The sequence below is a fragment of the Prosopis cineraria genome, unplaced genomic scaffold, assembly GCF_029017545.1.
Source record: "Prosopis cineraria cultivar Desert tree isolate PC_DT_omini unplaced genomic scaffold, ASM2901754v1 PC6, whole genome shotgun sequence".
NCBI classification, from domain to species: domain Eukaryota; kingdom Viridiplantae; phylum Streptophyta; class Magnoliopsida; order Fabales; family Fabaceae; genus Prosopis; species Prosopis cineraria.
The window spans coordinates 6,966,355-6,982,440 of record NW_026555337.1 but is presented as its reverse complement, the minus strand read 5'-3'; the positions used below and the strand labels follow the sequence as shown (position 1 = coordinate 6,982,440).

The 16,086-nt window shown below is 30.5% G+C and overlaps 1 protein-coding gene across 1 annotated transcript; it reads right to left on the bottom strand.

The window, feature by feature from the left end:
- Positions 1-9,268: 9,268 nt before the first annotated feature.
- On the bottom strand, positions 9,269-11,524 carry LOC129313522 (peroxidase P7-like). Its single transcript, XM_054956719.1, has 3 exons — positions 11,239-11,524; positions 10,960-11,148; positions 9,269-10,062 (listed from the first exon to the last, which is right to left on the bottom strand). Exons 1-3 carry the CDS (start codon positions 11,449-11,451, stop codon positions 9,514-9,516), a joined length of 951 nt encoding a protein of 316 aa, XP_054812694.1. The 5' UTR covers positions 11,452-11,524; the 3' UTR covers positions 9,269-9,513.
- Between the last annotated feature and the right edge of the window lie 4,562 nt (positions 11,525-16,086).

The window sequence follows — 16,086 nt, the reverse complement described above, 5'->3', positions numbered from 1 at the left end:
ATTTCAAAATGGAGTTGTATCAAATCAAAATTCAAAAATTGAATAATAATAATCAAGAAGAAGTTGAGAACAAAAATATATATATATATATATATATTTATATATTTCTTTTTTTAAAACAAAGTAAGTTGCTGACGCGTTAATTAAACCATGACCGCTGGATTTAAGTGTGGATGAGTTTGTGAGTAGACCCTAAAGTTACATTTGGGCTTGCTTCTAATCTAATTTCACGTTTGGTACGGCGAGAAATATATGACGGGGTAGTATGACAAAAACTCACGGGGAAAAAAAAATTTATAATATATTATTAAATTACTTTTGTGTCTTTTCTTTCCACCCCTCCTACCTCTCATGGCTAACTATGGAGAAAGAGAAATTTGAGAAAACAAGGAAAATGAGATTTAATTAAAAATTATTTAAGTGAGTCTCGCGCTTTTTTCTTATTATAAAAATCATGATGCTCACTTTTAAAACGTTTGTAATCTGCTAGTTTTTCCTAAACATATTAAGAGTAATATTTTCATATAATTCACACGAAAGGAAGCTTATCAAATCGTGATGCTCACTTTTAAAACGTTTGTAATCTGCTAGTTTTTCCTAAACATATTAAGAGTAACTTTTTCATATAATTCACACGAAAGGAAGCTTGTCAAATTTGACTGGTTGACTCTTCAATGTAGAAAGCAAATTAAGATAATAAAAATAAATTTAAAAAGATGCACACATGATCCTTCAGCCTTCTGGGTTCATTGCTTCATGCTTTGTTTGGAAAAGCGTGATCTTATTAATTAGGTGTGAAGATTTTCTTCATGGAACACGCTAAAGTCTAAACTATATATATTCCAATTAATTGCCAGAGCAGGTTTTAATTTTATTATATATAATATATAATTATCACATGGTAGCAAAGAAATTAGGATAAGTTAGCTGGATGAGGAAGACGTTTTCGTTAATATAAGCTAAATATACGTGTATAAAACTTAGCCAATGCCCCCTTTGTTAATCTTATATTTTCTACACATGCACACACATTGTGTGTATTAAATTATGAGACACTTTATAAAATAAAATTATTGTTTTACACTTTTTCACTTGTCATAATATAAATTAAAGGGTTAAATATCCATTTGACTTCTAAACTATATGTTTAGGAGCATATGGGATTTTAAACTCGTTTTTTGTTCAACACTCTTTCTATCATTGACAAAAGTTAACTTTAATGATTAGTTAATCATAAAATAACAGAAAAGGACTTCCAAAATTATGGAAAATGACCAAGAAAATTTTCTTGGTCCTTTTCTGTGTTTTTTGTCATTGTTTGTAATTTTTAGATCTTGGATTAAGGTTCAATTTTGTCCATATACTTATTTTTTAAGAGCATTAAATATCTTATATTCTTAAGTGGAACAATTTTATCCCTAAGTTATTTTTTGAAGGAGCAAAAATCCCTTTCCATTAATTAACTGTTAATTTTTTTGTTAATCATCTCTCCATTTTATTTCTTGTTAAATAACTTTTTATAGCATGTTAATAAAATAAGTGATATCTTCTAATATTAATGGTTGATTAATGAAAGGAAATTTTTGCTCCTCTGAAAAATAGTTCAGAGGTAAAATTATTTTACTTAAAAATATAGGGTGCTCAAGACTCTTAAAAAATAAGTATAAAGGTAAAATTGAACCTTAACTCTTAGATCTTTTGCTGTAATTTTCTTGATTCTTTCCTAACATTTTTTATCAACTAACAATCAAAATTAACTTTTGTTAAAGGTAAAGATTATATTATACTATTTTTAAAAATTAAGAGAAAGTATTGCATAAAAAAGAGTTTAGGATCCTGTACATTTATTAACCTATAATTTAAGAGTTAAATTATCCTTTAACCCTAAATTAAATAATTTAGTTACACGATGAAAACAATTATTCAGAAATAAAATGACCCGCGAGTCTAAACTAAATATAAAATTTTAAATGATTTTAAGAAAAAAAGAGAAGTAATTTTTAGTTCTAAACATTAATGGAAAAATGCTTGAAAAACGCCTTCTAAAATTTAGGATTGCCCCTTTGTTGATAATTTCAAGCGACTACTATTTTTCAGATGGGAAGTAAAAATTGGTCAATGAAAGAGTCTTTTTAAAAAATATATAAGAAAAGATGTTTTAGATAGATCTCTTTCCTTTTCTTTTCTTTTCTTTTTTTTTTTACAATTTCCCTTAATAATCTTTTTTATTTTTAGATAAAATTGTATACTTATTTTATTTAGATGTTATTTGTAGCTTTCTTATTCTATTTTGGATAACTTTTTTTTTTACAAGTTTTTTTTTCTATATTTTTGTTTCATTCCCTTCAGTTCATTATTTTGAACTGTGCATGTATTGCCGTGAGCTAATCTGAAAACGATGGCTACTTCAAAAATTAGTCAACGATGGCCTTCCATGAATTCACCTATGTAAGCCGCAGCTAAAGTTGAAAAAAATAAGTGCTTGAATACGCCTTGTACATAATTCAAGAAACATGACAAGTATAGGAACCAGTAAAAGTACTAAAGAAGCAAAGGTAAACTTTATCTGTACACGAGTAAACTTCCCTTCCCCTCTTGCTGTTCACATGATCTTTGACTTATATATAATCCTTCTTTAAATTTTGCAGGACATTTGTCTATTAGAAATGAGAGATTATTATACATGTTTACAAATCTCAAAGTCAATAAAATCGGATTTTATTGAAGAATAAAATGCTTTTAATCCTTGCCATGCCTAGTTTCACGCCTACGTGCATTAAAAGAAATATAATGAGATATAAAGGAAATGTAAATGTAAACATCTATGAGATGTACACTTCATTATCATGTTCATTATCTCTTTTCTTGTTCTCCTCTTCATGAATATATTAAAGGGATCTATATATAGTAGAATCCAGTATGCGCAGCTGTAGAACTGTAACTTTGGGAGTTAAAAACCCCTTTTAAAAATTTCAAGTCAACCAAACACGTCTCAATATTAAAAGTGGGGAATAGTACGTCTCCCTGCTTTTCGCCAACTTGTTTGCCTGTCTGTCACTGGTGGCGGCCAAGTTGATGACCAATATAAAAAAATTGAAAAACAATTATACTCACACGTGAATCGCTTACAGCTTAACCCGATTTTAATTGTTTTGTACATTATATATAAAAAAAAAAACAAGAAGAAGAAGAAGCTAAGGATGAATTTCATTTCAACTTATTTATGTTTGATATATACTAATCACAGATAACCATGTCGATGCATTGATGTTATGCTGCCCCGCATGTATCTAATTGATAGATACATTGATATTTGATGATAGAGAAAAAGAAATTGATTCGCTATCTAATAATACAAATATCGTTGAGAATTAAATAGACATCGCAATACTGATGGCATATCCTGATGTACTAATAATTCATGATTGATTAGTTCACAAAAATACAGAGCAAGCCAAAATGATTGGATGAGAAGATGAGTCAACTTATTTGTCTAATGACTTTATCTTTGCCACATCTGTTTCTTGAGACCATCATGTCACGGATGATATTTCTGTGACCGTGTAGAGACCAAGATAATGAACGATCCGCTGGTTAACTTCGCGCAATATGGGTAAAGGGGGCGACATTGGCATTGGGGGTGTTCTGCCTCAGTCTTCGGACTGAGTGCACAACTGGTCGGGGGCTAGTGCCGTCTCCCTGATGAGCCCATGGCAGGGCGAAACCAGTGAGATCCGTATGTAGTAAGGCTTGTCCTGAGGATCATGGGGTCTTCCAGGACGCCGCACGGGCGCCGTGTACTGCGCTAGACTCTCAACCCGTGACAATCAGCTGGCTTGCCGATCCCCATGCTCATATTTTATTTTAAACGTGATGTACGTTACATATTTTTAAATTTTTAAATTATTTTAATTTCTTTTTAAAAAGTCAATAATAACGAGACTGATCTTGTTTGGTGATCTGGTTATATGAATAATAGGATAACATTTAATAGATTAAGTTTATTTTGTAATAACATTTAATTCCATTTAGTAATATACTTCCTCTATATATAGGTATTTTTAACCAAGTCTTGCATATCAATAAATATTTATTATTTAGTTGAACTCATATAAGAACATAATTTTACCCTTAATAATATCATAATAGTGGTAGGAAAAATATACAATTAATAATATATTTTATTTTTCAAGGCAATGGTAAAATTGTCTAATTATTCAAAAATGTCATTATCACCTTTCATATTTAGAGATAAAATAAGTTTTTAAAAATATTTTATATATAAGAATGGAGGGAGTATTTAATATTTTTTTGCGCATCATGTTTTTCTTCTACTTAACTAAACATAAGCAGAGAAAACTATTTCTTAAATTTTCTTGTCTCTTCATTTCCTTTCTCTACCTGACCAAGGATTAATATTTATGAATATATCTATAATACACACAGACACAGACTCATGTAATTTGCATTGTTCTGGGCTCTTGTCTCCCGTACCGCTGGGGAAATGACCTCGATCATAATTCATGCCAATATCCATATAGTCTTAACAAAAAATAAAAACGCGCGCGCATGCATACATACATACATACATACATACATACATACATACATACATATATATATATATATAAAGAATGTTCTAAACGAAAACAAAGCATATAGTAGTCAAGCTTACGACTAATCCTAACACCTTTTATATACAATATTTTTGAAAATATTATTTTTTGGTGACAAATCATCCCGCATTCAAAATTAACCACATCCTTCTTCAATTAGTTAATATTTGAGTTGGATTGTGCTATATATAGTAGATCTTTTAAAAATTTATTTTTTAAAAAAATTAATCATTTGCTTCTTGAAATATTGATCCAATTATAACTTTGTTCTTAAATTTTAACTTGTTATAATTTGGTTTATATAATTTTGACTTGGTCATAACTTAATTTTTCAACTTTGAACAACTGAATCCCTATAGTTTTCGCCTTTTAAAATATTATATTGATCTTTATGTTTTAAAAAATAAAATTATAAAGATTAACATTATATTAAAATTTACAAATAATATTTTAAATTACTAAATGTAATGACCTCTATCATTATCCCACAATATACTCCTTGATTAATGTTCTTATCCAAAGAGCCAACCAAGGTTTATGTAACCTTTAAACTAATAAACTGGACTTGGTATCCCACGCATGGTCAATATGAAATTTAGAGTAATTAAGTTAAATGAAAATGAGTAAGGAAAATCATTACTACATTGAAATTTGAAGCAACAGGGTAAAAGAAACAACTCTAGGTCTCATTGTGCCATCTCGTCATGGCTAACAACATTGAACCACATTCGCTGTGATGAAGAGTATAGAAGCTACTCGCTAAGGCCAACTCCCTTTTGACATGCTTGCTGTGGCCAACGACTACCTTCATCATGGTGAGCCTTGTGCCAGCAGACTCACTTGATAGCATGCTCTTAATTATTCTTCATATTCCCAAACCTTACTACATAGACATCTTATTAATATGAAACCAAAGCCCATCTATTCAAAATAAGTAACTAAGCTATTAGATTTGACTTCAAGCCCTTTCAATGCAAGGTGAAGATCCTAGGTCACTATGTGCTAACTTGAGTCCTAAAATCCTTTGCACAATAAGAGTGCCTTACCTCTTAATTCCAGTACCTTCATACACAAAAATATACTCTTGCATAAATGTTCTACTTCTTAATATAATAAGCCATACAAACTCTACAATTTGGCATAGCACTTACATATTTACATGGTTGGCTTCCCTCTTAAAAATGGAGGCCAACGACCACAAAATTGTCCAAGTTGGAAAACTAATAATCTCATTACACAATAAATAAATTAGAGATATCATAAATTATCCTCTAGTTCTTAGGCATATAAGCCTCTCCTTTTCCCTTCACCTTCTTGTCCTTTGGAAAACATTAAGTAACGAGAGTGAGATCTAACAATCTTAATAATTAAGAAACTTAAAGAGAGCATATTAAAGTGTGACAATTACATTTAGAACAACCAATAACATAAATAAGCACATCATTTCATGAAACACACTTTACACAAGTATCATGCTCCTGATTATGTAACCACATTATATTCCTCCTCATATCATCTGATAGAACTCATGAGCTATTAGACCATATAGGCCTAGTTTATATGATTAAGACTAGCTCCGCTATCCAATTGTGAGGGGTTATTTAGCTAAAAGATCCCACACTCACTCTCAGAATAATGAGTTTCCCTTACTCAAATTCTAAGGTGTCATAAATTGCCCGACCCATACTATCCAGTTTAGGATTACTAATACTGAGCATCGTGTTCAACTCTTGCCATACTTGAAGGCAGTAGGCAATACTAAGAACATTAGTAAATATGTTTGCCAATTACTATGACAAACTCAGTGAAGGTTACATCACATGAATTTTCTCTAAGTCTAGCCCTCAGCTATCTAGAGTGAACTCCCACCCATCACGTGCATGTTCACATATCATTATGTAAATTACTTATACATAACACTATACAGCATGCTACAATTCAAGAACTATGATAACAAGTATTATACCATCATAATTATGTCTTAATTTCACTCATGCTAAACAACTTATACAAATTATACATGCTTAGTACTCAACAATCATTTCATGACTTCATAACCAATCCAGGTCCAACCTTCTAGCACAAGTTTCTTAACATCACTGCATCTTACATAAATATGCTTTAATCACAATGTCATTCCAATATCATAATTCATAGCACGTAATCATAATAAGTCCATGTTACACATTAATCACATTAATAATATATCTAAATGATGATATTGAGGACACAATTACATATGATCATAAGTTTCAGTTACCTCAACTCTTGGGTTAACCACCCCAAGAGTGCAACTTTGGATTTTGGAGCAAGCTACCCACCAACTCAAGCTCTGGAGTACTATACTATACACATAAAGCCATAAAAACAACATTAATAACTAACTATTATTAATTAATTATCAATCATGATTAAGGCTTAATCTATCGCTAAGAGTAATTAAGCCTATTTAATTCCAAAACTAATTTCCATTAGCTTGTTAACCTACATCAAGCCTAATAATCATTGCCAATACCTTGCCTTAGCTTAAACTTAATTTCTTAACATTAAGGTTAATTCTAAGCCCCTCATTAATGGCATTAATTGCTGTCAACTACTAAAACTTAGGTGATGAACCATTAAATAATAATAATCACTTTCATTAATAACCTAAAAGTTGCTATAACTCAACTTTAGTTTTGATTCTCCTCCTTATAGAGACAAAACCACTAGAAATGCATAGAAGAAGGGAGGAGAAGAGTGTCTGAGACTTATCCAAGGCCTTGTATGCTTCAAACTACTTTTTAGAGCCTTAAGAATGAAACCCTATCAAAACTTCTCAGCCTCTGACAACTAACACCCTTAAAACTCAATTCAAAATGAAGTTTGATCGTCTTTTATGAACTTTCAAATTTTGGCATACTCACCGCAGCGAGGAGCATTGTTTGCTATAAGGAACAGTCTAAAATGGGCAACTTCACTAATCCTAAGATTTGGGCCCAAATCTAGCCTAACAATCTTTTAAACCCAAATTCAAATCTCCTTAGGGATCCAACAGGCTTAAATGGCCGTTCAAACTCAATAACCAACCCCTAGTTAACCTAATTAATCAATTAAACCTTTTTATTAATTAATTTACTCCCTAATTAATTCTTAGGATGTTACACTAAACCCTTTTAATCATTAAAAATATTAAAAATATTAGAATTTTAAAATAATTTTAATATTTACAATATTATTTTTTAAAATATAAGTCTTTAATATTTAAATATTTAAAATTATAAGGACTAATTTGCAAGAATCAAAGTTAATGGATTGAGTTACAAACATGTTAAAATTGTAAAAACTAAATAATAATGAGCCAAGTTAAAAGTTTTTAGAGGGGAGGGGAGGGAAAATGCCTCTTGCCCTCATTGGATAGAAAAATTTGGAGGGGAGGGGCCCCTCATATTGGTCCCTTTTAAATTAGGATTTTTTAGAAGGGAGCTAAATATCTTGATTTATTTGCCTTTATTGGTTATCTTATATTTCATAAAAGCCCATTGTTAAAAAAAATAAAATAAACTCCCCTGCTTCGTCTTGCCATGGATCTTTGCTTTTGTTACTTTTAAACCTACACAGACTGCGTATTCTCTAGCAAGTATTGTCCATGGTTCATCCAGGTCTTCATGTAGATGAGAGCTTTACTTTTGTTTTACTCTCCATTTGCATGTAGGCCTGTGAGAAATTGCAATATATATTTTATTATTTGTAGTTAGGCTCTCCGCGATCATTTACTTTGGTATATTTTTATTTTTTAATTGGTGTTGAATTTATTTTTCATTGCGGTTGACATTAGATTTAACATGAACTAACTTATTGCAATTGATAGAAGAATTAGAATTTTTTTATGGTGTAAATTAATTTATATAAGATAGAAGTAAAAGAAAAGAGCTAATATATGTGGGTAAAATAGTAAATTAGTTTAGTCATTACCTCCCCTCCCCTCAAACAAAACTAAATAAGATAACATAAAAACCTCCTCTCCTCCCCTCCGCTCCATCCCTCCCCTCAAACCAAATATAACTTTATGAATTGAGTTATAATTGAGTCAATTTTATAATGATTAAATGATTAATTTTTTCTTTAATTTATTAAAACATAGCTTATTGGTTGAGACAGCATTTTCCCTCTGATCCTTTTTATATGACATATGTTGGAAGAGATTGATACTCCTTTTTACAAGTCACTTGATAGAGTATTTGTTATATATATTTTTTTCAATGTTGCTCCTATTGAAAGTCTTCCTGAAAATATTAGATAAAGCAATATTTTTCATTATCTTTTCAATGCATGGGTTTAATTATCAAAGTTGAAAATCATTTTTAATTTTAGATAAAGTTAATAGTTCAATCATCTCTCCTCAGTGCTGGCAAGAAGCATATAAGGGTCCTATAAAAATTAAAGGATGGAGCAAAGTATTCCTCACTAGAGGCATCATAATTAAGTATTAAATATAAAAACGATATTCTATTAAATAATCCTTAAAATATTGATTTATTTATAACAATTAATGTTAAATGAATCAATTTGATTTTTAATCAAGTAGACGTTATTAAACGCAAAGACAGACTTAACAAAGAATACTTGAATGGATAAAGTAGAACAATTTTGTCAAAAGATAAAAAAGCAGACACTGGAAATCATATATCATTCGTTGATAATTAAAAAAGGGACCCACAGCTGACAGCACTTGATGAACTATGTCATGCAGACAAATACACATATCCAAGATCCATCTCGTCAAAGCTTATGACAAATAATAAGACCTTGTATAATAATCACAATTGATTAATCTAAACCCTCTAACCTTACAGCCCTTGATTACTCAAATGCCGTTACCCCAAACAAACCAAAAATCACGGTCGACGGACCAAAATCAATTCACAGCCCTGCAATTCTTTCTGATCTCACCCTGGGACCCAGTGAGAGGAGTGATACTGCTCATCTTCACCATAGCAGAAGCAAAGTCCCTGAAGAAGAGCGCACTATTGGTGCTGTAAGTCCTAACCAGAGCATCTTGAGAGCCACCATTGAAGAGCACTTGGTCTGAGTGGAACAAGCCACGTTGAGCCACAAGGTCCTTATAGTAATTGTTGTCAAATGTGTTTGGGGTAGGGTCAAGGGGGGCCAGGTTGGTGTCCCCACCAGTTCTAGGACATGTGGCCCTTCTGGTGGTGGCAAAACTTGGGTCGATGTTCTTCTCGTTGTAGATGCGGTCCCTGAAGAAATTGCATTGTCCCTGACCTATGCTGTGGGCGCCGGAGAGCACCGTCATCTCCCGGGCGGTCAGACCTTTCGCGGCGAACATGGAGATCAGGGTCGACAGGTCCGACGACGGCCCCGGGATCTCGCTGTTCGCTTTGCTCTGGCTGGCCGTCCTTGCGTCCCTCCGGCCCAGGGGCACTGCCCATGAGGGTCCTCCTAGCTGTAACATACAACGACAATACACAATTATTATTGAGTGACCGCGTCTAGATTTTTTTAATTAAAGCGTACCGAAATCTTATCCTCTTAGAACACATCATCTTATCTTTTACAAAATTTAAACAATGAATATTTATTTAATTTTTTTGGCAAAAAATATTTATTCAAATTTGCACCGACATTTTCTTCGCCATTAGTTAACTTGTTATTGTATTGAAGAAGTGTAACGCATGAAGACAGAAAAATATCATAAACCGTGTTTTGTATGTTAAAGAAAATACTTTTAAGTGTAAGTGCATATCACTCTTGGTTATGTCATATTTTATTAGTAAAATAATAAGATTCATTAGATAATATCGTTTGGACAAACTAAAAGCATGATATCATCAATAGACAACATCACAACAAATATATATATAATTATTTAAAATGAAATTTCCGCTAAGAAAAAAATTTATTTAGACAGGGAAAGTGAGCAAAGCGTGAAAGCAAAGGTACTTTGTAATGCGCTGTGAAAATGACTTGATAATGTACTGTAATCCGCCGATGTAACATCACCATTCATTGAATTCTCAACCAAACTTATGTTAAACCATTGTTATTTAAGCCATTTTTTATTTTGAATATATTAGTATAATGTTTATGCACAAATCGTCTTTCCCATCACAATCAGACAGAAATTTTTTGACCCGGTACAGGTCTCTGTTAATTATTAATTAATCATTATAAGTCTATCTCGCGCATATGGATTATTTTACATGCATGCAGGTAAAGGTCACATAATCAATGCACAGTATATATATAAAATAATTAACATATTCGAGTTGGGAAACAAATATGCAATAAGCAAATTAAAATAAGCAGTATCATGGAAAAGATTAAGTAATAATATAATTACCAGTGATACACCGTCTCGTGCAGCAAGTGCCAAGATATCAGCGCAAGACACGGTGCCCTTGCAGGCAGCTTCGACGTTGGTTTTGATAGCATCGATCACTTCATAGCCTCTTGCCGACAGGTTGGGCCCGGCGTTTTTCTCTCCGGTGAAGCTTCCGGTGTCGTCCAGTAGGATTCCGGCGTCGCAACCCTGAAGAAGTAAACTGAATCAGTATCAATTTAATATTAACATGAAATTAAGAGTGTTGACATGTGAGAAAGAAGAGGTTTGATTGATTACATTGACGAAGCAGTCATGGAAGAAGAGGCGGAGGATGGAGGCGCCTAGGCGGGCTTCTCTGGCGAGAGCCTGCCACATTGTGCTGCGAATGATGGTCTGAAGGTTAGGGCAAGATCTGGCGTAGAAGTTGGGAGAGAGCTGAGCATTGGAAGAAGTAGCCAAGAGAGAAAGGACAGAGAGAGCAATTAAGAAGAAATGGGTGAGGGAAGCCATAGCTGGAGCTCGAAACTGAAAAGAATTAGAGACAAGAGAAAAGATGAAGATTTGAGTGTGAGTAAAGGATAGAAGGAAGAGGTATATATAGAGTGAGTGTCCGAGCGAGAACAAGCGTCAAAGATGGCTTGCCGCTTCCACGCGGTTTTGCTTCCTGCAATGCAAACAGAGAGAAAGCCAAAGCAAGTTGGCGAAGAGATAATGTGAGAGGAAGGCATTTAACTTTTTAGATTTTTATTTTTTGGGAAGAATTTCAATAAAGATCTTTTGAACACAAGTATTTAAATTTAAAGCTTTTAAATTTTTGAAATTATGTATACTGCAGTTAAGGGTACTGATTTAATATTAAATTTTTAAAAAAAATAATAAAATTACCTTTCATTTAAATTAATATTAAAACTTTTTTAGTTTACATGTTCATTGTTCTACTTTATTTGTTAATTTACTTACAAAATATTATTAATTGTCTCACTTAACTTATTTTCATTTTAAGTGTTTAAATTATTTTAAGACAACTTGTTGATCCCTATATTATATATTATTTATTTACTTACAAATAAGTAAAGTAGGGTAATTAATAATATTTTATAAGTAAATAAATAAGTAAAATAGGCAATTAATAAGTGAAGTAATTATATTAATTTAAATGAAGGATAATTTTATTTTTTAAAAAAATTTAATATCAAATCAATACCCTTAAACTGCAATAAAATTTTAAAAATTTAAAATTTTGAATTTAAATAAATACGATTAAGGATCTTTACTAAAATTATTCCTTATTGTTTTTAGAAGTAAGTTGCTTCCGCCGCTGGATTTATGCATGAATGAGTTTGAGTCGACCCTACACTACATTTGCATTTTGGAGAAATTACATATAAGTACTAAATAAGTCCATTGCTAAAACACTCTCAAGTTTCCTTAGATCTTGGTTGTACTTTGTTTAGCCACATTGTAGTGAGGTGAGGGTGGGCAAATATATCCCCCTTATTTTGAAAAAAATTATAAGTAAGGCATGTAAATTTTATAACTTTACACCTCCTGCTTTTAATATTTTGACCCTTGTACTAATTAAAAAATATTCGAGCTTAAAAACTTAATTACTAGATATATAATATTTTAATGATCGAGATAAATATGAAGAGCATATTTACATAAAAAGACAATATAACATATTTAATATAATTTTATAAAAAATGATGATTTATCTATTTATATATGTTATTGTAATTTTAGTTCTAGTATAATTATTATTTTTAACTATTTAAATTTTTATTTTTAAAAATTATTAATTTTAAAATTAAAATACCTTGCACTACTGATTTCGAGTTTTGATTCCGCCACTGTTTACTGTAGTTGTTCATGATAAACTGATCGACTTGGCCACTACTACAAAAAAAAAAAAAAAAGTCATTTGTAATGCTTATTTTTATTCTCGTGATGTTTATCAAGTGCTGCAAGAGTACGGGACTTAATTATTTTTAAATAAGTTCCTTGTTTAGAACTTATATGTAATTGTTTATAAGTTCCTTGATTAGGTAACCTAATCCCAAATTTGGTATATTTATATCATTAAATTAATATTTTAAAATTTACCGCTAACTTCCTTTCTCCTCATCTCTCTTAAATCCTTACTAATAAATATGAAAATAATTAAGTCTTGTCATTTAACTTTTAAATGACTAGTTCTTATGCACAACTGGACTCATATACCACCAATCACGTGCGCCAATTTAGCTCCTAGTCAACAAGTTTTTAGTAGTTTAAATTTTCCCGAAGACGTGAGGTGTTTTTATTACATTTTTTTTTTAAAATACAAATTTATGGACCTGATCGCCCGTCTATCAAATATTCACGTGCATGTCAAATGAACTTGATTAGGATTAAAAAATAAAAGTTGTTATATTAACCTTTACTAAAAAAACAGTCAATACCAAATACTTTATAATCTATTTTCACATGAAAGGAAGCTTCTCACTTTTGAGTAAATTGACTTTTTTAGATCTGGATTTAGTGACTGGACTTAGTACAAACACTTGTAACTTTTGAATTATTCAAATTCAAAACAATAATTTAAATAAACTTACTCATTTATTAATAATCTCAAGTGAAATTTGAATTTAAAATTATTAATCTGAATTTCAACAGTTTAGATGCTACATGCACTTGGTGCTTGCACTAAATATAGTCACTGAATCCAAATCCGACTCTTTCAATGTCCCAATAAGCAAAAAGAAAAATGATTTAAAAAAAAGACAAAAAAGTGCCATAACTAAAAGATGTGAAATGTATCTAAAACATAAAAAGGAAGAAATTTAAGAAGCATGGGATCCATCCTTCTGGGTTCAATGGTTCATGCTTTAGGTGCGAAGATTTTCTTCAGGGAACACGTTATATTATATTTCAATTTGCCGAAATATATATAGGTTTTAGTTTTATTATTGTATATTTATCACATGGTACCAAAGAAATTATTAGCATCACTTAGCTGGATGAGGAAGACATTTTCGTTAATCTAAGCTATAAATAAGTGTAAAGATTTATTTAGTCCCATTTATAAGTCGTGTTACAATTTTTTAAATAATATTTAAAAAATATTTTTAAAATTACCCTTTATAAAAGAGAAAAAAGTAATATAACATTACTTTTTGAATTTGTTATATAAAAATATATTTAAAATTCTGCACACTTTTATTCATTTTACTTTTTTTGTGTTAATATTAATGAAGTTGGTAAAAAGGATCAAAAGAGTATTAAACTTATGTAAAATTATTTTTTATTTAATTTTAAACATGCACGCCTTTATATATATATATATATATGTATGTATGTATTCGAATTCTTAGAGAATTTTTCCTTACCAAATATAAAATTTTAAATTCTTTTTATACAAATATAGAGAAGCAATTTTTACTTTTTTTCTTTAAATTAAAGAAAAGCGTTTGACAACATTGTAAAGCTTGGGGTTATTCGATGGATTTGAGGTGTCCTCTATTCTCTAGAATATTGTTTAAGTGTCAAGTGGAAATTTGACTTAGAGTGCAATCTTTTCTTAAATTGTGCTTTGCATTTGCCTGATCAAATTTTGCTTTTAGAAATTGGGAGTTGATTGCTGTTCTTTACACGTCATTTACTTTATCAAAAAATCTCTTATTAATTTTATTTTAGAAAAAAGTGCTTTTACTTCTGGCCATGCATGCCCCTTGACTTTAATAAATACTTTACGACTCACGCTATTAGAATCAGTTGGCATTAATAGTAAGAGTTAGAAGCATGTTGCTAGTTTTCAACAGTTGAATTAGTCCGATCCGTTGTTCTTTGATGCCATTCATTTAATGAAATTGAAAATATCAAACCTAACTTCACTCTACTTGCCGACAAAAAAATTCAATGAAAAATAAAGATTGAATAATTTGAGAATTTGTTGTGATTTGAGATCCGAAATCTGTAACCCATATTCTCCCATTATCTTAAATTATAAAATATTTTTAAAAAAAATTTATATTTTTAAAATATAAAACACTTTGAGAAAACTAAGATTTCATTAAATAAACTTATTTTAATATTATCCTTTCTCTCTCTATTTAATACTAATTAAGTATAAATTTAAGGTTATTAAATGAAGGATATTTTTAAAAGTTCATATATTTGTTTTTTAAAAAATAAGGTTATCAAGTATATTTAATGAGATTTATTTATATATGAAATTTTATCTGAAAATATTTTATAATTTAAAATGAAAAGAGTACTATTTTAGTGCTCTAATAAATATTGTGCTTTGCCGAATTGGGACAATCACTCTTCTTAAATACCACTTGTACACCTTAAAGTTAAAAGGAATGAACAATTGTTATAATTCACTCTCCATTTTTAATTAAGGTGAGAGAAAATAATTAATTTTTATAATTTAAGAAAGTTGATAAAATATAATAATTATGTATGAAATTAAAAATTCTATAGTAAATTATCCCTGTAATTAATGAAATAAATTTGTCTAGTAAAAATAAACATTGACTTTATGAGAGATAATTTGAGAAAATGTAATAAGTATTTTTTAAATTTGTATTTTTGTTTATAAATTAAAACAAAGATGCCCAAAGCTTGATGCAATTTTTCGTCATGGTTTCTCATGATGCTGTTCATGGTTTTAAATATGGATAAATTTAAAAATTTAGTTTATTTTCAAACAAAATTAATAACCTAAATCCCATCTTGGTTTAAGTGAAGTGGCCGTTGGAAGTTTCCTGGCTTAGGGCTGGCATTTTCAGTGACATGAGTTACGTTTTCAGGTGATTTAAGCTTGTGATTTTTCTGCGATTAATTTTCTATCTCATCGCGAGTCAGACGCACGATTTGGCTGTGATCTCATCTGGTTCTTCATCATGATTTAAGCATTCGTTTTTGCTACAATCAACACTTGAGCCATCGATCTGTCTCTCTATATTTGCCTTCATTGATGTTCTTCTTTCTCCTCTGATTAGAAGCCTAAATTTCATCCTCTGAGTTTGCATAGGAGTATATTTGTCTAGCTTATTTCTCCTGGCAGATGAACATGGATTTTTCATTTTGTAAATGTGACTCAACAATAGTTTCTTAGAGCCTATTCTTGGCTAAGTTTAACAAGATGAACCTCAATAT